This window comes from Chiloscyllium plagiosum, chromosome 20 (assembly GCF_004010195.1).
Source record: "Chiloscyllium plagiosum isolate BGI_BamShark_2017 chromosome 20, ASM401019v2, whole genome shotgun sequence".
NCBI lineage: Eukaryota > Metazoa > Chordata > Chondrichthyes > Orectolobiformes > Hemiscylliidae > Chiloscyllium > Chiloscyllium plagiosum.
This window is the reverse complement of record NC_057729.1, coordinates 40,289,429-40,316,996: the sequence shown is the minus strand read 5'-3', so window position 1 is coordinate 40,316,996 and position 27,568 is coordinate 40,289,429. Positions and strand designations below refer to the sequence as shown.

The following is a 27,568-nucleotide window of genomic DNA, read 5'->3' as shown; positions in this document are numbered from 1 at the left end:
TCACTGGTCTGTGGGACAACTCTCCCAACCTTGGCACAAGTCTTAAAATAGTGGTAAGGCTTATATTGCAAAGTCAACTGAAGAAAATGCAATATTTTCATTTCCAGTTTCTAGGTTGGGTGGTCAGTGTGGTTGTATTCTTTTACATCCCTGTTTGATATAACCTAGTGGCTTACTTCAGAGGGCAGTTAAAAGGCTAGCACATAACTGTGGATTTGTAGTTAGACATACGCCAGACTGGTTAAGGACAAGAGATTTCTGCCTGTCAAAATGTCACATTCATTAGGTATAAATTACTGACTTTGAAACCCATCATCCAATTTAATACCTTGGATTTTGATGGGTTGGAAGTTTTGAAAAAGAAACCAAAACCACAAACTAAAAATGGCTGTAGACACTACCTGACCACACAGTTCAAAGAATTTCCATGAAAACCAACATGAATTAAATAAAAGACATCCTGCACTAAAGTCTACATTTTTCCCAAGGGTAATAAATCTCATCAGAAATCATCCTTGGGAACAGTGAAAGTGTCCTCATCGCCTATCCAATTTTCACAACCATGAGAATCCTCACATGTTGAAGACAAAATCACCTGCAGTCAGAATATACATACAAGTTGCTTTTTCAATGGGCTTTCTCTGTGGCAGAAGCAGACAAGAATGGATTTTTGACTAAAAGTGGAGTTGAGCATTATTACATCAGCCATTATCTCACTGAATGGAGGAGTAGACTAGATAGGCTGAATGGCTATGTCTTATATGTCATTCAGCAGAACTGAAAAAAGCTAAAGGTTTCTCTATATCTCTCAGAAAAAGAAACACCAATGAAAACACTGACTGGTTTGCTACTGCTGACAGTACAAAAATCCAACTAACCAACCATGATCTCAGATTCAAAGACACCCAAGGGACTTTAAACTACAATGTTCATTTATCTCTCATTTGTACTGGACACGATTCCCTTTTAACTTTGTATATGAACAAGTGTCACATTTTTATTATTTTTCTCAGGATTGACAAATTATAAATTTGCTCTTCCTAAACTCAAGAAAATTTTGTGATTGTCTCATACTGCAACAGTAAAAATAAGTTGACTACATTTTAATTGGAAAACAGAATAGGCATGAGTTAATTAAAAAAATTAAACCTTTGCTGCAGACAACCAGGATGGTTGCAACACAGGGACTTGTTCATACCCACCTCACTCGCTCCTAACAATCACCTAAAGGATTTGAGTGAACCAGATGGGTTTTAAGGACAATATGGTAATTTCATGGTAAGCATTATTGAAACCAGCGTTTAATTACAGATTTATTAAATTAATTTGTAGACTGACAACACAAAGAGTGCATACTCCATTTAGTTTTCTTAATTAAATTATAGTGATGAATAATATGAAAGAACTCAAGTCAATGCAGAGGAACCTCGATTATCCGAAGGACACGGGCAGGGAATATTTCATTCAGTTAATTGAATTTCGGATAATCGAATCCCTGAAAACATTGTTTAGCCAAGCTTTGGGACCATGCGATCTTGCTGAATAATCGAATGCCAGATAATCAAGGTTCCTCTGTATTATCCATGGCAAAATCTTTACAGTTTGTTCCCTAACAATAAACATGCTCCAAATCATCGATACTAATGAAGCACTCATGTAGTTCTCACTGCTGTTCTAAACTTGTCAGTTAAAAGATTTCATACATGGCAGTTTTGAAGACTTTTGTGTGAGTTGCAAATGAAGTGGATTGTGCCAGTGCAAAATACATTTGCATCTGTATTTAAAAACATGTGTAGGCATTTTAATAAATAAATCAAAAGATTTAAGTAGGCTTGGAAGAATTTTCACATGGGTTGTTAAGCACAAGAAAGAGAATACTGACATGCAGAAGACACAGCACATGATATTTAAAATAGAAATGAAAAAAAAAACAAGTTTTTGAATGAACAGCAGCCAAGTGGAACAGTTAACATGTTGAACATAATTCAAAATATTAGAATTCTCCAATAAAGATGACAAAAATTAGCCATCTTAAGACTTTACCTTGAGAAATCTCATTGTTATCACTGAGGCCACCACACAGAGAGAGATGTACATCTGGCAGCTCACTAGCTGAATCAGACAGATATTCCGTGCCACTATCTGCACCTGCACTTCCTACTGATTGTGGAGATTGTGATTCTGAATGTGTACCAAATTCGCTCAACTGCTTAGAACTTGAATCCTGTTCACTGAAAAGGAAAAAGCAACAGTTAAATCCAGTAGACAAAATTATTAAAAACAAAACGTAACTTTGATGTTAGGATAAATTACACATCCATCAGCAAGCTCAATTATAAGATATATTAGATTAGATTAGATTCCCTACAGTGTAGAAACAGGCCCATTGGCCCAGCAAGTCCACACCGACCCTCTGAAGCGTAACCCACCCAGATTCATTTCCCTCTGAATGATGCACCTAACACTATGGGAAATTTAGCATGGCCAATTCACCTGACCTGCACATCTTTGGACTGTGGGAGGAAACCGGAGCACCTGGAGGAAACTCACGCAGACACGGGGAGAATGTGCAAACTCGACACAGACAGTCCCCCAAGGCTGGAATCGAACCTGTATCATGACAATATCTCGGAATATGGCAATTTGATTTCATACATCATGCACTAATGGTTTTAACATAAAAATCCAGAAGACAGCCACCATATTACAAATGATGAGTATTTTTTACTGCTAAGTACTAATAGCATATTCTTGATTGCATTTCCAAAAATACAAAGTGCATGTGAATAACACCCCACCTATCACATGAAACATTAACTCTCTTTCTTCAAGTCAAAGGTGCGGCCATGGTAGTCACATAGGCCTGCGTTATATCAGTCTCGCTGTGGGGTACATGGAACATTCATTGTTCCAGTCCTACTCAGGCCCCCACTCATAACTCTTTCTCCAGTACATCGAGGACATCAGGAATCAATTTAAATTCCAATGTCCACTATGCTCCCACCTTCAACTGGTTCATCTCTGACTCCTCTTTTCCCTTCTGTTTCCATTTCTGGGGATAGGCTGGCCACCAATATCCACTTCAACACCACTGAATCCCACAGATACCTTGACCAGACATACTCATAGCCTGCTTCCGGTAATTCTCTACTCCATCTTCTCAATTACTCTGTCACATCTGTTCCAATGATGGCAGCTTCTGCAAGGGGACCTCGGAAATGTCTACCTTCTTCCTCAACTGAGGATCCCTCACCATCATGGTTGACAGGCCCCTAGCTGGGTCCGAGCCAAGTCCCACACTTCAGCTCTTACCTATTCTCTCCCCTCCCAAAAAAGCATTAAAGTCCCCCTGCTCCTCACTTACCACCCCACCAGTATCCACATACAAATGATCATTAGCTACCATTTCCACCACCACCAGCAAGATGCCAACACAGACATATCCCTTGTCAGCCTCTTCCATAGGGACTGTTCCCTACAGGGCACCTTGGTCTACTCTTTCTCCATTCCCAACACCACCCTACATCCCCTGGCACCTTTTTTTGCAATTGCAGCAGGTGCAACATCTGTCTGTTTATTGCCTCCTTCCTCAATATCCAAGGCTCTGGAAACACGTTCCAAGTGAAGCAGCAATTTACCAACACACCACTCCATCTAGACTACCATATTCACAGGGGCTGCTCAACTAGAGAGACAAAACACAAATTGGGTGACCACTTTGTAAACCACCTCCGCTCTGTCTGTGAAAGTGACCCTGAACTTACTGTTGCCTGCCACTTCAACACACCACCCTGTTCCTTGCCAACATCTGTCTTGGGATTGCTGCAGTGCTCCAGCAAAGCTCAGCATAAGCTGAAAGAATAGCATTTTATTATCCATTTGGGGATCCTGCAGCCTTCAGGACTCTACATAGAGTTCAATAATTTTAGGGGGAAAAAAGCACCTCATCACATGGGCTCCTACCACAAACAACCCATTGTGAGTTACAATAGGCCCCATTTGCAGCTATTGATTCCCCAGGCTGACCTTTACTCATTCCTTTGTCAGCCCAACTGTCGACCTCTCTCTGGGCTCTATCTCCACCTATCATTTAATCCTCCCTACTCCCACATCCCATCTTCAACATATTTACCAATCTGTACGTGGCTACAATCAGTTCTGAAGTTCAGTAACTGCACCCAAAAAGTTAACTCTGCTTTCTCTCCTCAGAGTTTGGTAGCACGGTGGCTCAGTGGTTAGCAGTGCTGCCTCACAGCACCAGGATCCCAGGTTTGATTCCAGCCTCGGATGACTGCCTGTGTGGAGTTTGCACATTCTCCCCATGTCTGCGTGAGTTTCCTCTGGATGCTCTGGTTTCTTTCTACAGTCCAAAGATGTGCAGGTCAGGTGAATTGGCCATGCTAAATTGCCCATGGTGTTTAGGTGCACTAGTCAGAGAGAAATGGGTCTGGGTGGGTTACTCTTCAGAGGGTCGGTGTGGACTGGTTGGGCCGAAGGACCTATTTCCACACTGTAGGGAATCTAATCAAATCAGAATCTGCCAGACCTGCTGAGTTGCTCCAATGATTTTTTTGTGGTATTATATCGATACTGTTTAGCATAGTTCTTTCACACAATTTTGCAGACTATCTACAATTTTACTTTCTATCCCAGAATAGAAAACACAAGATGGAATGTCAGTCAAATCTATCAACCAACTTTTCACAAAACGTCTTACCAATACATTTAATCACCTACCTCTTTGGGAAATACAGAGCTGCAATATTAGGATCCAACTTTTGTAGGTCATCTAAATAAATATCACAGGGACCCAGATGTTGGCTTCTTTTAGGTCCACCTATCCCAGAACACAAAAAAAATGCACAAATGTACATATTTACATTTGCCATCTAAAAAAATATATAAACATACAAGGTTAGAAGTCAAATATAATGATTACAATCCAGTAACTACCACATATTAGCTTGGAAAAGTGATGCACGTTATTTAGAATAAGGCATTTGTACTGAAATATAACGACTGCCTATTTATCTGCTTACATATACATAAGTAAACCTTCAAGTTTTAATTTAATAGTGGATGAATAGATTACATCAATTCGATAACACATTAAAACTGGGATTTTGGGCAAAGTAAAGTCATATGGAAAAGGATCTACCAAATATCATACTTCTTTGCATTTGAGAGCCAATATACTTCTTTCATTCCAACCAAGAACTCTGAACAATTTGAGTGCAGATATAGCTTCAACATTTTACTCTGTTAGGATCCTGGTTTACGATACTTCATTACTTCACTTGTTTGTAATTGACAGGGTGCCAGTTGAAGCCACTGTCTCAACTGTAAACATAATGCCCAAGACTTCAATCTGTATCTGCTAACAATTTCTAGAAATTGAGTTGCCACTAAAGGTAGAATTCAGGAAAGAAAATGATATGTCAACAAACAAGACTCCAAACAAAAACAAATGAAGCTTCTGGTGAAAATCAAATCTGCCTGCTGCAACATTCCTCCCACATTTTTTTTTGTCTGGGGCCAGGAAAATTAAGAGGGTCTGCCGGGATCTTAGAAGCATTTGTATAGTGAGATATGCAAGGGTGGGGCATGGGGAGGTAAACCTAGAGACAAAGGCAGAGAATGGAGTCAACAGAAAGGATGAGAAGCACATTGGTGGAAACAATTACGCAAGTGTCTCCAATATCCACCTTGGTTTTGGGTCACTAGTTGACTACAGAATTTAAAAGAAATGCGTAAAACAAAAGGACAGAGGAATATGCCTTTGAGATGGCACATACAGGGGTGAAGATATACAGAGTGAAAGCAACGTCAAACTTTTATGCTTCTCTTATTTTCTATGCCTCTCATTAAAATAAATCAGGGCATAATGCACTACGCACTTTATTTCACTATTTACCAACAATAATAGTTTGCCATCTTTCACAATTTCTCACTCTGCAACAGCTTAACTTGAAAATCTTTTTGAATAAATAATCAAGTCTGGTCACTACAAGTCCAAAAGTAAAATGAGTGAAGACAACCTATTAAGCTACACTGCAATGCCAATAATTAATCCAATATTGGCCGAAACTATTTGGAAGATACATGTATTAATGAATGAGCAAAACACACTTCTAATTAATAGGACAAAAAAATTCTTAAAATGCACATTTCAATCTGTCTGGAGAGGACCATAACAGAAGTTCACCTTCAAGCCCACACCATCCAAGCTCGCAATTATGTAATCTTTTCTTAACTGTCACTGCATCAAACTCCTGGAACTTTCTACATAACAGGACTGCGCGAATCTGCACCAAATAAACTGAAGCAATTCTAAAGGGCTGATCACTACAACCTTCTCAAGCGTAATAAAAAATAAGCAACAAGTCGCTGGTGGTGGCAATCACTCACTAACTAAAAGACTCCCACTTGCTAAAGGTAGACTCACCTGCACCCAGTCTATGTTTGCCAAATCCTGACTAATAATATTGAAATACGTTTTCCCCAATTTAGACACTTAACATAAGGACTTTGAAACTCTTCGGAGGGTCGGTGTGGACTTGTTGGGCCGAAGGGCCCGTTTCCACATTGTATGAAATCTAATCTAATCTAATCTAATCTAACTCTAACCCAGTGTCTTCTCACACCTCTCTGCAGTTTGCTTCTAAATCTGCTCCTCTATCTCCCTCTAGCTGTTAGGAGGCCTATATTATAATCCCAGCAAGGTAATCACCCCTCTTTTTTACATTTCAAAGTTCTACCCAAATGGCTACATTTGGAGACCCTTCTAGGACATCTTCCCTCATTACTGCAGTGATAGTTTCCTTGATTAATGATGCAATGCCTTTATCTTTCTCACATTCCCTCCCCCATCGCAGAAACTTCTATACCCTGGAACGTTCAGCTGACAGTTCTGTCTTTCCTTTGACCATGACTTAGTAATTGTAACAGTAACATATTCTTACAAGCTGATCAATGCTCTAAGTTCATCTGCCTCACCAGTAAAGCTGCTTGCATTAAAATTGATACAATTTAGCTTTCTAGACCTCCCCTGGGCCTTATCCTGACAATGTCTTCTCTATCGACTGGACTGTCCGAACATTCCTTCTATATCTGATTCTCGTATCCCACGTGCCATCTGCTCTACATCCCATCTCCCTGCCAAATTTGCTTTACACCCAGCCAACAGCACAAAAACCTCCCCAACATCTCACCAACAATTAAATTCCTGTATTCATTATCAGGCTTACAAGAAAGGCAGCTTTCCAATTAGACTTAAAATAGTTTAAAGCTGAAATCAAACAGATTTTTTTGACTACAAGATTAAAAACCCAATTTTCACAAGATCTTAAAACTTTATGTTCCCTTGATTCCAGCCATGTCAGAATCCTCTCAAACCTGGCTTTACATTCTAGAATTCACTACCTAAACTTCACTGGTATTCCTCCCACAAAGCCTAAGTCTTTAAGCAAGCGTTTAGTAACCCACCAATTACGTCCTACTTTGGTCTTTCAGTGATTTTTTAATTCTCTTGAGACTTTCCTTTATCTTGAAGACTCTGCAGATGTTGAAAAATGATACACCCACACCAGTCTTGAACTTCCATAGATTTCAGCCAAACAAATCTTTTGATTTTCATCTTCGGTGGTACTTTACAAAATATCAAATCCCAACATCGATATCATAACTAAAGATAAAATAGCTCTAAGTGCAATATATTTCTGAAAATAAATATGGATTATATTAATTTTTTTGTATTATAACTGTTCAGTGAACTGGTAAAAAAAATGCATTTCTAGAAAAGCTAACTTTTTGAAAAAGCCACAGAAAAAATGTTACTATTATTTTTACCTTTCTTTTTATCTACTTCTTCTGCTTTGACATTGGTATCGAGGCATAATGTCTGTTGGGCTGGATTATTACTACTTTCTAAAGCGTGTGGGCTTTCAGGTTCTTGGCGAGGAATTGGCTGAAAGACCTCAACGCTTTGAGATTCTGATGTACATGTTTCAGTAGTTTCTGACAGCAATGTTTGGCCTGCAACATTTGACACTAAAGTCTCTGTCACAATGTCTGTTTGTTCCATTGTCCAAGAAGTGCCTTCTAGGAATGCTGTCTCCGTTTTGGGTAGTACTGTCTGCACCATGGATGTTTCATGCAATGCAGGACTTCTTTGGGTTCGAGGCTGAGGCTTGAAAACAGTTATGATATTGTTGATTTCAGAGGAATCACAAGCAGTTCCATCTGCTGCACTACTGTCCGTGATGACTCGGAAATGTGTATGTTCAGAAGGTGTAATGGTGGCTACTCTTGGCTGCTCAGACTTCTCCATTTTACTGACCTACAAGAGGAATGCCATTTCTTTATGCAGTCATTAGGTTATGATTAGAATATATTTCATCATAAATGCATTGAAATACAAGTTAACAGCTTTTAACACTTATGCGAGAAAAATGCTTTACAAATATTGAAAATCTTCTCTACTAAATCTTTACAATGTAGTATATAATCAATAAAAATAAGAGTTTTCTTTGACTACGTTTTATTGCAATTGTGCTATAAATAATCACATTAAGATACTTTGGAACCTAAAACTAAGGATCCAGTTACTTCATCAAACAAGATTTGAAAATATTTTTGCTAACAAACACAAATACTTAACAAAAATGAACAGTTTAAAAAAACACAATTCATCTGTATTGCTCATTTATAATCTTCAATCTGCATCATTTTTATGAGGAGAAAGTGAGGGCTGCAGATCAGAGTTGAGAGTGTGTTGCTAGAAAAGCACAGCAGTCAGGCAGCATCCAAGGAGCAGGGGAATTGATGTTTTGGGCAGAGCCCTTCATCAAGAATGAGGCTGGGAACCTTGGGGGTGGAGAGATAAATGGGAGGGGAGGTGGGGCTTGGGAGAAGTTGTCTATGAGTGCAATGGAGGTGGTGATAAAGGTGATAAATCAGAGAGGGGGGTGGAGCGGATAGATGGGAAGGAATATTGACAGATGGGACTGGCAATGAGGACGGGGCTGAGATGGAGGTTGGAACTGTGGTCAAGGGGTGGGGGGGGAAAATGAGGAAACTGGTGAAGTCCACATTGATGCCCTGGAGTTGAAGGGTCCAGAGGTGGAAGAAAAGGCATTCTTCCTCCAGCCATCATGTGGTGAGGGAGTGGCGATGGATGAGGCCCAGGACCTGCATGTCCTTGGCAGAGTGGGAGGGGGAGGGAAATGTTCAGCCATGGGGCAGTGGGGTTAATTGATGCGGGTATCCCGGAGATGTTCTCTAAAATTTCTGAGGCTTAGTTTCAAAAATTGTTCTAAGTAGTCTTCATAAAATGAAAAGATTAATCAGAATTCAGGTTCCTTGTTCAGGGTTCAATATTCCCACCTCATCACATTGGTGGTTCGCCTGGAAGGTACTGTGCAACCTGGTTTACTGCTAAATAACATACTTGCATTGCTACCCAAAATAATGAACAGTTAAAAAACACAATTCATCTGTATTGCTCATTTATAGTCTTCAATCTGCATCATTTTCATGAGGAGAAAGTGAGGTCTGCAGATGCTGGAGATCAGAGTTGAGAGTGTGTTGCTAGAAAAGCACAGCAGTCAGGCAGCAACCGAGGAGCAGGGGAATTGACGTTTTTGGGGCAGAGCCCTTCATCACGAATGATGAAAAATAGCAAGATTTAACAGGGAACACTGGCTGAATTTTTGTTTGTACAGCTTCAGAAAAAAATTACTAACTGCACAAACTGAAGTAATACAAATATTTGATAAAGTTATCAGTTGATACTGTACCTGTGGAAAACCTCCCCAAGTCCACTGCATCCGAGATTCTGTTCCCATAAAGGATCCTTCATGTGATTTTACAACCAATTCTGAGTCACTTTTTGGTGATGAAATTCGGTCGTAAGAATAGCTAAAACAATACATTTTGTTCCGTAAGTTTCTTAACATTATTACAATAAAGATAAACTATAAAAAGGAACTTCAGTAACCATACCTCTCAATAGAAGACCATTCACCATCTGAATATGGATAGATTTCTCGAGAGTAGTAGGTGCTTGAATCTTTATTGGGTACTTCAGAAAAGAAATTACACATTTCACTGCTGTAGGAAAGACAGAATCATGATTGGTGCATTTACTTTCCAACAGTATAGAGAATATTTTAGATTAAGAATAAACTTTACATCTCTATCAATTATTCAAAAATAAAAACAGATCTTGCTGTATGAGCAATGATCATATAACATAGAACAGTACAGCACAGGGAACAGGCCCTTCAGCCCACCAAATCAATGCCAACCATGATGCTATTCTAAACTAATCCTATCTGCCTCCAGATGGTCTGTATCCCTCTATTATCTGGCTGTTTTTGTCTGTCTAAATGCTTCTTAACCCTTGCTAACTTCTGCTAAGTTTCGGCTTCTGACACTTCCCCTGGCAGTGCAATCCAGGCACCTAGCTTTTCTCACACATCTCCTTTAAACTTTACCCCTTTCACTTTAAACTTATGTCCCTCGTAGGTGACATTTCCACCTTGGGTAAGAGACTCCAACTATCCATCTTATCCATGCCTGTCATCATTTTATATACCTCTATCAAGTCTGTGTTAGGTGCACTAGTCAGAGGGAAGTGGGTCTGGGTGGGTTACTCTTCGGAGGGTCGGTGTGGACTTGTTGGGCCGAAGGGCCTGTTTCCACACTGTAGGAAATCTAATCTAATCAGAATCTGCCAGACCTACTGAGCTGCTACAATAATTTCTTTGGGGCGGCACGGTGGCTCAGTGGTTAGCACTGCTGCCTCACAGCGCCAGGAACCCGGGTTTGATTCCAGCCTTGGGTGACTGTGTGGAATTTGTGTGGGTTTCCTCCAGGTGCTCCGGTTTCCTCCCACAATCCAAAGATGTGCAGGTTAGGTGAATTAGCCATGCTAAATTGCCCGTAGTGTTAGGGGTACATTAGTCAGGGGTACATATGGGGAATGGGTCTGGGTGGGTTATTCTTCAGAGGGTCGGTATGGACTTGTTGGGCTGAAGGACCCGTTTCCATACTGTAGGTAATCTAATCTCCTCTCAACCTCCGGCGCTCAAGCAAAAATGATCCAAATTTGTCCAACTTCTCCTTGTAGCTAATACACTCCAAGTCAGGCAACATTCTGGTAAACCTCTCCAAAGCCTCCACATCCCTCCTATGGTTCAGCAAACAGTACTCAAAATGTAGCCTGACTAAAGACTTATACTATTGAAACATGATTTGCAACTTTTGTACTCAATACCTCAACCGAAGAGAAGCATGCCATACGATTTCTTTACCACCTTAACCACTTGTGTTGTTACTTTCTCTCCAAACATTAATGCTCCTAAAGGTCTGGCCATTTACAGTATATTTTCCTCTTGCATTTGACCTCCGAAAATGAATCATCTCACACTTTTCTTGGATTAAACTCCATTACCAATTCTCCATCCAACATACCAGCTGATTCATATCCCACTGTATCCTTTGACAAGCATCCTCATAATCCATAACACCAACAATTTTCATGTTATCTGCAAACTTACTAATAAGACCATCCGCATTTTGGTCCAAATGCAGTGGCACAGCAGTTAGCACTGTTGCCTCACAGTGCCAGAGACCCGGGTTCAATTCCCGACTCAGGCGACTGACTGTGTGGAGTTTGCACATTCTCCCCATGTCTGCGTGGGTTTCCTCCGGGTGCTCCGGTTTCCTCCCACAGCCCAAAAATGTGCAGGTCAGGTGAATTGGCCATGCTAAATTGCCCGTAGTGTTAGGTGCAGGGGTAAATGTAGGGGAATGGGTCTGGGTGGGTTGCGCTTCGGCGGGTCGGTGTGAACTTGTTGGGCCGAAGGGCCTGTTTCCACGCTGTAAGTAATCTAATCTAATCTAATCATAAATTACAAACAGAGTCCCAGGACTAATCCTTGCGGGATACCACTAGTCACAGACCTCCAGTCAGAAAAAGATCCCTCCACAACTAACCCCCATCATCTATGGCCAAGTCAATTTTGTATTTAACTTTCCAACTCACCACTTGTGATTTGATCCTCTGGACCAAACTAGTATGAGGAACCTTGTCAAATGTGAACTTTACTAAAGTTCGCATCAACAACATCCACTGCCTTATCTGCAATTATCTTCATCACTTCCTCAAAACTCTCAATAAAGTTTGAGAGACAAGACTGTCACTGTATTAAGTCATGCTGACTATCCCAAATAAGTGGAGAAAGTGAGGTCTGCAGATGCTGGAGATCAGAGCTGAAAATGTGTTGCTGGAACAGCGCAGCAGGTCAGGCAGCATCCAGGGAACAGGAGAAACGTCGATTCTCCTGTTCCCTGGATGCTGCCTGACCTGCTGCGCTGTTCCAACAACACATTTTCTGTCCCAAATAAGTCAATTTTTCAAATGCAAGTAAATCCTGTCCCTAAGAATCTCCTCCAATTATTTCCCAACCACTGATATAAGGCTTACCAGCTTATAATTTCCTGATTATCCCTATTGCCTTTCTGTCTGGGACTCACCAGACTGGAGGCCATCACAGGAAGGCGAGGCCTCGAATTTTGAAGCCAGGCATGATCTGGAGACTTAGCCAGTACAGTCTTGGGGTTAGGTGCTTGCACAGATGGAGGTGGAAGAATCATAACTTAAGGTATTATTTTATTTTTCCTTTCTATTCTTATGTTGAACATTTTACTTTTAATCTATTTATGCCAAATAATTAAGTATCTTAACCTGGGTACCTTGTACCTAAGATGGCGCGGTAAGTGACAACATGCAAACTTTTCACTGCACTTATTCGAGTGCACCTGACAATAAAGCTAATTCAATTCAACTTTAAAGAAAAGGACAGCATTGGCTATTCTCCAGTCTCCTGTGACCTTGCCTGTGGCTAAAGAGGATACAAAAATCTCTGTCAAGATCCCACCAATCTCCTCCCTTGCTTCCTTCAGTAACCTGGGTTAGATCCCATTCGGCCCTTAATGTTTTTCCAAATACCTACACCTTCTTAACAGCAACATGCCCCAGAGTATTGAAATACATCTCTCTAAACTAAGCATCATCCATGTCTTTCTCCTTGGTAAATACTGATGCAAAGTACTTATTAAGGATGTCATTTACTTCCTTTGGCTCCACACACAAGTTCCCTCCTTTGTCCTTAAGTGGTCCCACCCTTTCCCTAATTAGGCTCCTACTCCTAATATACACATAAAATTCCTTGGGATTCTCCTCAATCACATTTGCCAAGGGCATTTCATGGCCCCTTCTAGTCCTCCTGATTTCTTATTTAAGTTCTTTTCTGCTTCCTTCATTTTCCTCAAGGGCTTTGTTTGATTTCGCTTTTGTAAACCTTACATATGCTTGCTTTTCAATTAAATTTACAACATCTCTTGCCAACTTCATCTTTTAGCCTCACAAGAACATGCTGGTCCTGAACTCTGGTCAACTGGCTTTCAAGAGACTCCCACATGTCTGATTTGGATTTACCGTCAAATGCTACCCTCAGTCCAATTTTTCCAGTTTCTGCCTAATACTGTATAATTAGCCTTCCCCCAATTTAGCACTTTCACCCGAGGACAAGTCTTATCCTTTTCCATGACTATCTTAAAACTTACAGAATTGTAATTACTGTTCTCAAACTGCTCCCCCAATGAAACATCAATTATCTGGCCAGACTCGAGGTCTAATACATTCCCTTGCTGGACTATCTATGTTTCAAGAATCCCACTTGAATGCACCTAACAAATTCTACTCTATCCATGCCCTGGCACTAAGGGAGTTCCAGTGAATATTGTAGAATTTAAATCACCTCCTACAACAACCCTGTTGCTTTTACATCTTTCTATGCTCTGCTTCCATACCTGTTCTTCTATTTGCCCTGGCTATTGAGAGGCCTATAGTATACCTCCACCATAGTGGTTGTACCTTTCTTATTCCTAACTTCTACCCAAATTGCTTCACTGGATGAGCCCTCCAAGATGTCCTTTCTTAGTACAGGTGTGACATTCTCCTTCATTGGTATTGCAGCACAACCATCTTTTTTATATCTCTCTCTATCACACATGAAACATCTAAACGCTGGAAAGGTGAACTGCCAGTCCTGCATTCCCGAGCTGCTCTCCCATTGGCACTAGCAAAGCTCCCTACAAGGATACTGGTGCCCTTTCAGTTTAGGTGCGACCCATCCTTCTTGTACAGGTCCCACTTTCCCTGGAAAAGATCTCAATGACCCAGACATCTGAATCTCTCCCTCTTACACCAGCTCTTTAGCCAGACATTCAAACGTCTTCCTATTTCTGGCCTCACTAGCACATGGCACAGGGAGTAATTGCAAGATTATAACCTAAGACGTCCTACTTTTCAACTTCCTACATAACTCACTAAATTCCCTTTGCAGTACCTTATCTCTCTTTCTGCCTATGGTGTTGGTACCAATACGGACCACCACCTCTTCCTAATCACCCTCCCTGTTCAGAATGTGCTGTGCCCACTCAGACATTCTTGACCCTGGCGCCAGTGAGACAGCATACCGTCCAGGAGGTTTGCTTGCAGCCACAAAAACCCCTATCTGTGACCCGGACTATTGAGCTCCCTATCACTACCATTCACCTATGCTTCAACTGTCCTTACAGGTTTTGCATAGAGGTCATACAAGCAAAGATAAACAGTTTTTTTTTTAAATCTTGTATAAGACATTAAAAAAAAGCACAATTATATTATCTTAGGCTTATTTTGATAGGATAAAAATACAATAATTGAAAAATATGTTACTGTCTGCTGGGATAGTATCAAATCAAGAATTGCAATTCTGACTTCTTTTTTCCATTAGAGTTGGGAAGCTTAGGGAGAGGCTTATTATTAAAAAGTCCATATTACAGAAGTGGTTGTGCTGGATGTCTTAAAACGTGTAAAAGTGGGTAAATCTCCAGGACCTGATCAGGTGTACCCTAAAACTCTGAGGGAAGGCTGGGCTGCTTGCTGAGATATTTGTATCATCGATAGTCACAAATGACGTGCCGGAAGACTGGAGGTTGGCTAACGTGGTGCCACTATTTAAGAAAGGTGGTAAGGAAAAGCCAGGGAACTATAAACTGGTGAGCCTGATATCAGTGGTGGGCAAATTGTTGGAGGGAATCCTAAGGGATAGGATTTCCATGCATTTGGAAAAGCAAGAACTGATTAGGGATAGTCAACATGGCTTTGTTTGTGGGAAATCATGTCTGACGAACTTGGTTAAGTTTTTAGAAGAAATAACATAGGGAATTGATAAGGGCAGAGCAGTAGATGTGAATCAAATGGACTTCAGTAAGGCATTCGACAAGGATCCTCATGGTAGACTGATTAACAAGTTTAGATCTCACAGAATACAAGGAGAACTATCCATTTGGATACAGAACTGGCTTGAAGGCAGAAGACAGGGGGTGGTGGTGGTGGATGGTTTGTTCTTCAGACTGGAGGCCTGTGATCAGTGGTGTGCCACAAGGATCAGCAGTGGGTCCACTGCTTTGCATCATTTATATAATTGATTTGGATGTGAACATAGGTGGTATTGTTGTAAGTTTACAGATGACACCAGAATTGGAGGTGTAGTGGACAGCAAAGAAGGTTATCTCAGTACAATGGAATCTTGATCAGATGGGCCAATGGGTTGAGGAGTGGCAGATGGAGCTTAAATTTAGATAAATGTGAGGTGCTGTATTTTGGAAAGGCAAATCAGGGCAGGACTTATACACTTAATGGGAAGGTCCGGGGAGCATTACTGAACAAAGAGACCTTGGAGTACAGGTTCACAGTTCCTTGAAAGTGGAGTTGCAAGTAGATAGGATAGTGAAGGCGGCATTTGGTATGCTTTCCTTTATTGGAACAGAGCATTGAGTATAGGAGTTGAGAAGTCATGTTGTAGCTGTACAGAACTTTGGTTAGGCCACTTTTGGAATATTGTGTGTAATCCTGATATTGCTCCTATCAGAAGGATGTTGTAAAACTTGAAAGAGTTCAGAAAGGATTTACAAGGATGTTGCCAGGGTTGAAGGATTTGAAATACAGGGAGAGGCTGAGTAGGTTGGGGCTGTTTTCCCTGTAGCATTGGAGACTGAGGGGTGATCTCATAGAGATTTACAAAATCATGAGAGGCATGGGTAGAGTAAAGAGATAAGATCTTTTCTCTGGGTTAGGGGAGTCCAGAACTAGAGGGCATAGGTTTAGGGTGAGAGGGGAAGCTTTAAAAGGGACCTAAGGGGCAACGTTTTACACACAGACGGTTGTGTGGAATGAACTACCAGAGGAAGGGAAGAGGCTGGTACAATTACAACATTTAGAAGGTATCTGGATGTGTATGTGAATAGAAGGGTTCAGAGGAATATGGGCCAAGTGCTGACAAATGAGACTAGATTAGGTTAAGATATCTGGTCGGCATGGACGAGTTGGACCGAAGGGTCTGTTTCCGAGCTGTACATTTCTATGACTCTAAGCTTGTGAAATATCTTATTGAAATAGTTTGGAAGACAATAATAAATAAATAACGGTCAAATATGTAAAACCATGGCAATGGAAGAGTTCCTAAAGGCTGACAATAACCTACTTTGTCGGTACACATCGCGGCTGTTCCTCTGAACTAATGTCCATGTCAGCTATTTCTTGCTCATCCGATGAGGACTCCTGGTCATCCTTCTTTGAATTCTCTGGTTTGTGCTTCCTTCTTCGACGTCTTTTCTTTTTGGCTGAAGTATTATTTATAGTGTTGTCAATTTCTGTACCACTAAACGGACTGGGCAGTTCCGGATTCTGAATTAACTCAGGACGAGCCAAATCTTGCTCTCTTGCAAAATAAGCTCCTTCAACTGGTATCGGTGATGTTGTTAAGTGTGTTGGAACAATGCCCTGTGGGAAAAAAAAATGAGCAAAAGTGGTATTTTGGTCAAGTTTAACCGTACTATCACACCAGTACTGCTTCTTTTTCATTTAGGAATGAGCTTCTGAAAGGAATGAAGAAACTGGGACTGGAGATATAAAGATTTCTTGAATTATAGAATTACCATAGGTTTGAAAAATTTCCAAAGCACATTCACAGAATTACCATTAGTTTGGAAATTTTCTAAAGCACAGAGTGGTACATGTATGGAATGAGCTGCCAGAGGAAGTGGTGGAGGCTGGTACAATTGCAACATTTAAGAGGCATTTTGATGGGTATATGAATAGGAAGGGTTTGGAGGGATATGGACTGGGTGCTGACAGGTGGGAGTAGATTGATTTGGAATATCTGGTCGGCATGGACAGGTTGGACCGAAGGGTCTGTTTCCATGCTGTACATCTCTATGACTCTATAATATAATAATAATATAGAGAAATTAAGTCACAAAAGGTCATAGACATTTAATCCTTAAACCACTATAATGTGATCAGTGTGGGATAATATAGCTTTGTTATATGCAAGTCACACCTGATTAATTCAGGTAATTTTTTTTGAGAACATTATTAACAAGAGAATATTCGCTTTATCATGCATATGCTAACTCTTTGGAAAATTCATAATTAGTCCCACAATTTTGCATTCGCCCCGTAACTTTATGAGTCTTTTCCCTTTCAAATATTACCAAATCCCTCATAAAAGGTACTATTAAAAAAAACTTTCCCAAATCTTTCAAGCAGTGAACTCCAATCATAACTCACTGTATAAAAACAGATTTGTTCATGTCACCTTGGTTCTTTTGCCTTACCTTAACCCTACTCAATATGTGCTGGGGCAACACGGTGGCTCAGTGGTTAGCACTGCTGCCTCACAGCGCCAGGGACCCGGGTTCAATTCCAGTGTCGGAAGGCGTGTGGAGTTCTTCCCAAGTCTGCTTGGGTTTCTTCCCACAATCCAAAGATGTGCAGGCCAGGTGAATTGGCTATGCTAAATTGCCCATAGTGTTAGATATATTAGTCAGGGGAATGGGTCAGTGTGGACTTGTTGGGCTGAAGGGCGTTTCCATATTGTAGGGAATCTAATCATTTTTCTTCTGAAAACTGACCTGGCACCTGATATAGTTACAATCTCAAAAAGGACAAAATAACTTTGAATAAGAGATTTGAATTCCCAATGATCAACTTAAAATTTAACATTTCAAGACAGTTATTGGATTAGACCAATTAAAATCCCACCACAGCAGACGGTGGAATTTGAATTCAATAAAAATCTGGAATTAGATTGTAATGATGATCATGAATCCATTGCTGATTGTTAGAAAAACCGATCCTTAAGGGAAGGAAACTGCTATTGTGACCTGCTCTGGCCTACATGTAACTCCAGATCTACATCGATGTGATTAACGCTTAACTGCCCTCTGGGGTGGGCAATAAATGCTGGTCTAGCCAGTGACACCCTCATCCCATGAATTATTAAAATAGCAACAGCACCTAAACCATTTGGTAGGCAACTCATACACGAAACTACAGAAAAATAACCTCCCCTTCACCTTTTCATAAGAACCAAAAAAATCCTCACTACAGTTATCATTTACATCCTACTTTTGACAGAGGCCAGCATTGCACTCAGCTTCCAACAGGTTAATTTGTCCGAGTTTCGCCGAGTTGTAATTTCAAGAGTCCATTAAAAAACACCCCTCAATTTCTGAAGAAGTCCCAAATTGACTGTCTGCAAATGTATTTCTAGTAATTCTTTTCTTCCCTGTTCATGCTAGGATAAATCTTCTAGATTCTTTAAAATTGCAGTAGAATGTGTCTTGTCTTGTCAACCACAGGATGGGGAGCTTTCACCCCTGCTGAGACGTTCTGCAACTCTTCATAACAATGTCAAATCTCCTTTTCACTCTGATTTTCTATCCAGAAACTCAAGAGGCAGAAAACTTGCCAGGGTGCTTGCTTTTGCTTCAAGTGCAAGAAGCATCTTGGTAATGAATTCACCTAGCCTGCAGTTGGCAGTGTTATATTACTCCTACCAAACATTTCTTTCCAGGATATTCTATTTTACCTGAAATTACACAGATGGTTTAAAAAAATTTTACAAACTTCACATTCCTAACATTATGAATTCTCCTGGTTTATCAAAAACAATTTCTTTGATGCTGTTAGATCTACTCATAACCTTTTGTGAAAAAGGGAGAACAATTTCAATGTTGTCGCCGCTAAACTGAAGTTCTGATTTATGGAACCATTTGAAAGACTCAGATGCTTACAGCGCATTGGGTTTGCAAAGGTCTGACTATACGAATCCTAATTTCTAGCTCTTGGCCCACAGTCTCTCCAAATACAAGCGAATAGCTAAATACAGCCTTATCTACAGAGGGAGAGGCTGAATAGGCTGTGACTATTTTCCCTAGACTATTGGAGACTGAGGGGTGACCTGATAGAGATTTATAAAATCATGATAGGGTAAATAGACAAGGTCTTTTCCCTGAGGTGAGGGAGACCAAAACTAGAGGGCATAGGTTAAGGTGAGAGGGAAAAGATATGAAAAGTGTCCTAAGGGGCAAAGTTTTCAAGCAGAGGATAGTGTGTGTATGGAATGAGTTGCCAGAGGAAGTGGTGGAGGCTGGTACAATTACATTTAAAAGGCATCTGGATGGGTATATAAATAGCAAGGGTTTAGAAGGATGTGGGCCAAATGCTGGCAAATGATACTAGATTAATTTAGGATACCTGGTCAGCATGGACAAGTTGGACCAAAGGGTCTGTTTCCATGCTGTACATCTCTATGACTCTATGCGCTAATGTTACAAGTGTTTCTGACTAATCCAGTCCTTCACAAGTGACTTCCATCTTCCATGATTCTCAAATGGTGAAAGAAAAGTTCTCAAATCTCCTCTTAGCCTTCTACATCTTTGTAATTACATGTCCCCTAGTTGCTAACCTCTCTACTAATGGAAAAGATGCCTTTCCATTCACTCTATGCCCCTCAGAAATTGGAAGTAAAATCACCACAGTCCTAGCAGATTGCTCTTATTAGAGAGAGATGACTGGCAGTGAGTTTAACCTGAGAGTCGCCACACTTCAGGTGAGGGGTGAGATTGAGAAGGTGGGACCTTCATGGCAACCTCAGCAGGCACAGGAATTAAACCAGCACTGTTGACATTACTCTCCATCATAAATCAGCCATCCAGGCAACTCAGCTAACCTATCAAAAAAAGGAGATATCATACAGTGTTCTGGAAAAAAAATTCAGGTAGCACTTGTTCCTCCACAAAAAGTAGGAGAAAAATTGGAACTCCATCTCCTAAATAGCTACTAATCATGTCAGATCAACTTGCTACTCTTCATGAGAGCGGAATTAGACATTTCATGAAGTGATAGATATATCATTGTTAGGTCAATGCATTAATGAATGCAGAACAGCAGCAGGAAGATTAGGCACAATCTAATAGAAGAGTGAATCTTAAACTCCTGCTTCTAAAAGCTGCAAAGTAGTATTAGGAAAAAAATCTGTACAGTTCTCAAAAATCCTAATGAGAAAAATTACTACAACTATGAATTTATTCTTAAGGATTTTATTGGAATTAATTTTAACCTTTTTTTTGATTTTATTATTTCTGAATCAGAATCAAAGAATGAAAACCAGCTGCATACGATGAACTTGACCAGAAGCCACGGCTGACACTCACTTTATACCCATCAGTAAAACATTTACAGCATTGGTTTACAGTGAACACATATTGGAAATATGAAAGTCCAAAGTTTAACTGCTGTGTGAGACACCTAATTTATTTCTAAAACACAGCATACCTCATCTTTCTCAGTTTCTTCCACAAAAAAAGCCTCCCCATTGTCTCCAAGTTTCATTTGTAGCTCTACGGGTTCACCATTGATTTCAATGTCAACCTGAAATAAACAAAAAGATTGTACATGACCAGTACTTCATTGTTTCGCTGCTCCAATTGAACGTCAGATCCAGCAAAAGGCTAATCTGTATTCAAAGTCACATGCTTCAAAATCATTTAACTGTTTTGCATGGTTCCGATTAAAGAATATTTTAGAGTGTAAAGAAGCATTTTTTTTTAGATTAGATTACTTACAGTGTGGAAACAGGCCCTTCGGCCCAACAAGTCCATACCGACCCGCCGAAGCGTATACCACCCAGACCCATACTCCTAAATTTACCCCTTCACCTAACACTACGGGCAATTTAGCATGGCCAATTCACCTAACCTGCACATTTTTGGATTGTGGGAGGAAACCAGAGCACCCGGAGGAAACCCACGCAGACACGGGGAGAATGTGCAAACTCCACACAGAGTTGCCTGAGGCGGGAGTTGAACCCGGGTCTCTGGCGCTGTGAGGCAGCAGTGCTAACCACTGTGCCACCGTGCCGCCCATTTATGTGTTTCAATATAGGACAGAGCCAATAAAAATAAATTTGTTCAGAACAGTGCTATTAATATTTAATGGTTTACAGTCTCTCATCATACTTGTAACTATTACATTAATAAACAAGCACATAGCTTCAGCCCAAATAGCAATAAGCTTCACCAGCTCATGGTTATTCAATTTAAAATCTCACAAGACTTCAATTTACTTAAGGAGTTGCTCAAGAATATTTCAAAATATGATTTTGATTTACATTTTCTAGAATGGAGGATTGTTTCTAAATGTAAATTAAGAAGTTGGGTATTCACATGAACATTACTTGCAACAGAATAATGCTGCAAACTTGTATTATTTCCAACAACATAACTGATTCAGAAAAATAACTTTAATGAAAGCTCTCATTATATCAAATTTCAATTCTCACATCCTCTAAAATCACAAAATCCATTTTCTATCATTATGAAGCACAAATATTTGATGAAAATTGGTTCACTAAATGCACATTTTTTAAAAAGAGTTTAAAGCTCTATGAAGTTTCTTAATATTTTCCGTCACACTACCATAAACAAGTTTCAATCCTCTACAGATGGATAATGCACAGTGATATGGAGATTTAGTGAAGAAAGGAACTAAAATGACAGAACTATATCAACTTATGGCTAGTTTCCAGAAATTCTAAGTGTAGAATTTTAGTTTAGAATTCTTCCACCATCTGTGCAAGGTTTCAGAGAGTATATTCCTTACTAAAAATAGTTGAAATACTAAAATGACAAAATAATGTTTCTATCAGGAATTACTTACATATCTGACTACAACTGGTGTTGTAAACTGATGTTTTTTTTTTAAATTGTGGAAATGCAAAACAAGAGAAAAGGTTTGGAGCAATTAGTTCAAGAATTGAGGCCCATTACATAGATTGTTTATATAGGTTCAATAAACGTTGACAAAGCGAACTTACCACCTTCTCTTTTGATCGCAATACCCCAAGCTTCCCAAAACGAACGTGAAAGGGTGAACAATGGTATGAGCCATCTGGCTGCCTCACTACGATGACATCGATACATCCTGTCAAGGTAGCCGGATTCAATCCTTTGTAAAGCTCCTTCACCGTGACAAACACCTGCTCAGCCAACTGCCCAACATAATTCATGGTTTGGGACTGAAATAAAGTTAAAAGAAAATAAGTTACTATATATCAGAAGTCTCTGAATAATAGCACTTCGTGGTCAATGAATTAAATGGCATATTAAAAACAGGTTCCAAACCAGGAATGCTGAATGATTAAATTATAATGTAACTAGAGGGAAAATAAATCCTTTCTGCATGAAAAGAGAATACTAAAACGCCTTTAAATTTTGGAGATATTTGGTGTAATGCTTCATTTTCCTGGACTTTTTAACGGATTTGCTAACAATTACAGCCTTAAGGTTTTATGGAAGAGAATACTCTTCTTCAGCAGGACAGGATTTTTCCAGCCTCCAACCAGTACTGAATTAGCTAAAAGACAGACAAATTTGAAATAATAAATTCATAAATATATCAGCACAGAAGGTGGTGTCTTAAGCTCATTATGCTTGTTGCATTATTTATTCTGTTTTGCAGGTCTCAGTTTTGATTCTATTTCTTTTGAATTCTTTTATTCTTATTTATTGTGATTGGCTCGGCTTATACAGTCATTTAGACTGGATATTTGCATAATCCTTTGCATGAAAAAATTGGATTAAAAGTATAAAGTATATTGCTGATTCTGTGGGTCTATGAAAAAAAGTTACTTTCCACCTTCTCAGAATTGAGAATTTTAATTAGATATCCCTTCAGATTTCTGTGTTAGAGTAAATAAAGACTTTCAAAGCCTCTCAATTTTGGCTCTCAGCCGGGTATTACCGTCAAAACAACTGTTGCACTTTTGCATATCTTCTATAGAAATGTGCTAAAAAGTATTCCAACTAACATCTTATATATTCAAAAATTTGCCAGTATTTTAGAATCTACAGCTTTTGTTTATTAATAATATAATTAATTCACTACAGATGAAAACTCTTCATAGCTACCTGTATAATTACTATTCTTGTCGGTGACTGCATGATAGATATTTTCACTGGGAAAAGGGTAAACAACTGCTCCATTATCATTCTTGCATTACCACAGTAATGTACACTTTGACCACAGAGTTCCTGAGATTTCTTTCAAAGACAAAACTCCCTGTCATTTTTCTATGTACAAACTTGGGCTTCTACGATCGAAAATAAATGCTTTCCATAGTAATATGATCCATGGAAGGTTTCAATACATATCTTAATGTCTAAAAATGTTTCCAGCTCTCAGTTTCTAATGCATCAGCACCCAAAGAACAGGTGTAAGACTCGTTTTTTTTCTATCTCTCGCAGCGGTTCCATTATTACTGGTTGACCTTAAGTTATGCATGTCAGTTTGCTGTCTAGTTGATGTAAAAAAGATCTAACCTTGTAAATGCTCCTTTGATAATTTGTTACAAGCAATAACAATAAGTCATCAAGACTACCCCATCCTATTAAAAGATATCTTTCACACGCAGTGCACAAATATCAAGCAACATAAACTCCTAGTGATACCCAAAGTGGAAAAGAAATTTCAGCCTATTAAGCAATAGCTATCTCAGATTCTTCCTAGAACTCACCAAGAAACATCAAGGAAGCTAGAGGAACACTATAAATTCTTTTAACATTTTTTAACTCAGTTAAAACAGCCGCTGCCCACATTTTCTCTTAAACAATGCAAGATTATAGAAACTTTTCAACTTCCAACTACACTTAGCCATCTATTGTCACTTCACTCTTTTAAGCCTTAATATTAAAGTCTTAAAATTAAAGCCTTTATATTCAATAAAGAGCGACTTGTTTCACTTTCAAGTATTCAGATGACTGTTAATTCACATTTTCTGATAGCAATGGGTAATTCAAATACAAGTTAGATACACCCTTTAGTCGTTATGATTCATCAGATCATGCTCTGTGATATGACCTGATAACAAGAGCAATTATCCAGTCAAAGAGCTGACTAACTGGTGAAAATCACTGCCTTGGAAACCAAAGCCGTAAACATAATGTATTGATTACAAAGGTAATGCTCAGAAAATCTAATATAGCATTATTTCAGAATAAAGTGCAATAGTAACAACTTGTATTTAAGCTTCTTTTCTAACCTATGAACATTCCAGCTGGATGCCCCTTTGCTTTGATATCAGAATGATCTATGATAAGTAGACAGAAGACTGAAAACTTGAGTGACCAAATCTGTATGTGTGTATGCACATGACATTAGAATTTTAACTGATAGAGTTGTATGCCAACAGCTTATACTTGTTTACTTGCAGCATCTATTTATTTGCAATAAATGGTAATTCTTGAGAATTACAAAAATCTGGTTAATATGTGACTATCAGAGAAGTAAACTGGAGATTTTTGATTCATTTGATAAACCCAAGTATTGTGATGACTCCAAAAATAGTAGGGCTTGATTTCCAGCTCACTACCCAAATGACATGTGACTTTGTACTCAAACAGAAAATAAAACATGGAGGCAATGACTGCTTGCCAGGGCACAAGCCAAAGGTTTGACCCAAAAATGTGTTCAATCTACCTTTGATGATTCTGTCCATATCAAGTTATATTTAAATTTCCCGCCAATTTTACTCACTTGGAAAAGTCCAAACATCTAGATGGGTACAGGAATAGAAAAGGTTTAGAGGGATCTAGGCCAAATGCTGGAAAATGGGACTAGTTCAGATTGGGATGTCTGGTCGGAGTTGGATCAAAGGGTCTATTTCCATGCTGTATGACTATATGACTCTTTAAAATTGGCACAAAACCTGTAGAACTGTCCAGTGCAATTTACATACAATGTAAAAGAATTTATGGATTTGTATGATACTAAGCTAGAGGATGAGAGAATCAGTGTGACAGGATAAAGTGTATCTGAGAGAAAGTGCATGAAACCAACAAATAAAAAAAGACATTTTCACTAGAAGATGGTGGGGAATCTAGAACTCACTGCCTGTAAGGATGGAAGAGGCAGAAACGCTCAAAACATTCAAGAAATATTTAGATGTGCAGTTGTGATGCTAAGGTGTTCAAAGTTATGGGCCAAGTGCTGGAAAATGGGATGAGAATAGTCATGTGGTTGTTTTGACTGGCACAGATACGATGGGCTGAATGACCGTTTCCTGCGCTGTGTACCTCTATGACTCTACATCTCTAATACTAACAATAAGAGCAGAAGAAACCTGCAGGAGAGCTCCTCAAAATCCAAGTCGGAGTACAAATTGAACATAGAACACTGAGAAAGAAATTCAAAAATGACATCACTGTCATGGAGAATGGATTAGCGCATAATAGTTAAGTGCTAACATCTTTGCCTGTCAATTAAATTAACATTTGCTTTCACAGGTATTAAAAACTCACTTGAATAACAGATATCAAGTCCAATGTTTTCAGTGAAATTTATTATTTTAGCATCCAACTTCTTTAAAGGTCAACTTCTTTGAAGCTAATCTCAGAGTTTCATTTGTGTATCAAGTGCTGCCAATTGTTTGAACATATGCTCTTAAATTTCAGAGTGACTAGTCATGGAATTTCAGAACTTCCTGTATTATCCTGATAAAAAGAAATACACTCTCTCTTTAATTCCAGGTAAAAAGGAAGAACGATGAGTTCATATGTCTTGTTCTAACTCCTGCCTAACAAATTTATTTTCAGATTGAAGAGATTAAGTTTATAAGAATTTAAACATGACTGGAAGATTTGTCTATCTTGGCTGGTGTGAATAATCTTCAATTCATCCCACATCATGCAAATCAGGTCTGAGACAAGGAGTTGAAAAAGATAGGAAGCAAACCCAGGGATGCTAAGAATCACTTTGGACGAGTTCCTGAGAATGAAGTGTTCATTTAAGGAACAGAGCAAAGCATTATGATAACATGAACTTTTGGTTGTTTTAAAAGCTAAATGGGGGTTATTTTCAGTAATTTAGTAGATAAATTGCTTTAAAGTAAGCTAAAGTGTTTACATATTGCTTTTAGTTTGTTTAAAGTCTTTAGTTTGTTTAATAGTCATAGAGTCATACAAACACAAAACATTCCCTTCAGCCCACAATTTCTATGCTGACCAAACACCAAACTAGACGAATCCCATTTACCTGCACTTGGACGCAGATTTTCCTGCTCCTCGGATGCTGCCTGACCTGATGTGCTTTTACAGCACCACACTCTCGACTTTGCACTTGGTCCATAGCCTACTATATACTACTTGGTTCATAACTAAATCAATTTGGCTCAAATTTATAAAGATAGGAAGCTACTACATTGCTGCATGTCATTTGTTTTCAATAATTTCAATTGGTGAAAAGGAGATGGATGAGTAAACCTGTTATCCAAAAAAAATCTCATTTTTTTGAAACATTCATTATGCTAATTAGGAATAGAGCCACTGCTGGCAAAGCCAGAATTTACTGCCCCATCCCCAGTTGCCCAGAGGACAGCTGAAAGTCAAACATTGGGTTTGGAGTCACATAAGCCAGGCCAGGCCAGGCAAGGATGGCAAATAGCATTTCCTAAAGGACATTAGTGAACTAGATGGGTTGTCCAATGACCATAGAGTCAGAGTCATAGAGATGTACAGCATGGAAACAGACCCTTCGGTCCAACCTGTCCATGCCGACCAGAGATCCCAACCCAGTCTAGTCCCACCTGCCAGCACCTGGCCCATATCCCTCCAAACCTTTCCTATTCATCAGATTGGCTGCAGATTTTATGGAATACAAATTCTACCATCTGTCATGGCAGGAATCAAATATGAGTCCCAGAACATTACCTGGAACTTTGGATTAATTGTCTAGATATAATATCACTTGGCCATTGCCTCCCCCTCCATGACATGAATATAACCTGGGAAAAGTACAGAATGTAAGGTATTTTGAGGTTCAAAGGTTTTTGATCAAAATATGTCCAATCCAACCAGGAAGAAAGTAATGACGGATCCAGTTTGGGAAGTGAAGAAGCACCAGTATTATAGTAGGAGATTATATATAACTGTTCACAATATAATTCAGTTTTGAGTGATTCAGGGAAAGAAGGTACCATGAGTACCGGTGGGTAAAGGTTCTTCAAAGCTTCACAGTCATGTTAGAAACCTGGCTGTACTGTGCTCAAATGAAGAAATTGATACTTACATGCACTCATTTACTCAGATCCAAAAATCCTTAATCTTTTAAACC

At 39.4% G+C, this 27,568-nt stretch overlaps 1 protein-coding gene across 1 annotated transcript in view; it reads right to left on the bottom strand.

Moving 5' to 3' along the window:
- Window positions 1-27,568, bottom strand: part of LOC122559963 (phosphatidate phosphatase LPIN2-like) — a 76,738-nt gene that overhangs the window by 30,384 nt on the left and 18,786 nt on the right. The window contains exons 2-9 of the mRNA XM_043710072.1: window positions 22,278-22,478; window positions 20,738-20,833; window positions 16,599-16,897; window positions 10,003-10,110; window positions 9,798-9,918; window positions 7,849-8,338; window positions 4,738-4,837; window positions 2,044-2,231 (exon numbers count right to left, since the gene is read on the bottom strand). Of these exons, the coding sequence (XP_043566007.1) occupies window positions 2,044-2,231; window positions 4,738-4,837; window positions 7,849-8,338; window positions 9,798-9,918; window positions 10,003-10,110; window positions 16,599-16,897; window positions 20,738-20,833; window positions 22,278-22,478 (1,603 nt within the window). The remainder of the gene's footprint in view (window positions 1-2,043; window positions 2,232-4,737; window positions 4,838-7,848; window positions 8,339-9,797; window positions 9,919-10,002; window positions 10,111-16,598; window positions 16,898-20,737; window positions 20,834-22,277; window positions 22,479-27,568) is intronic.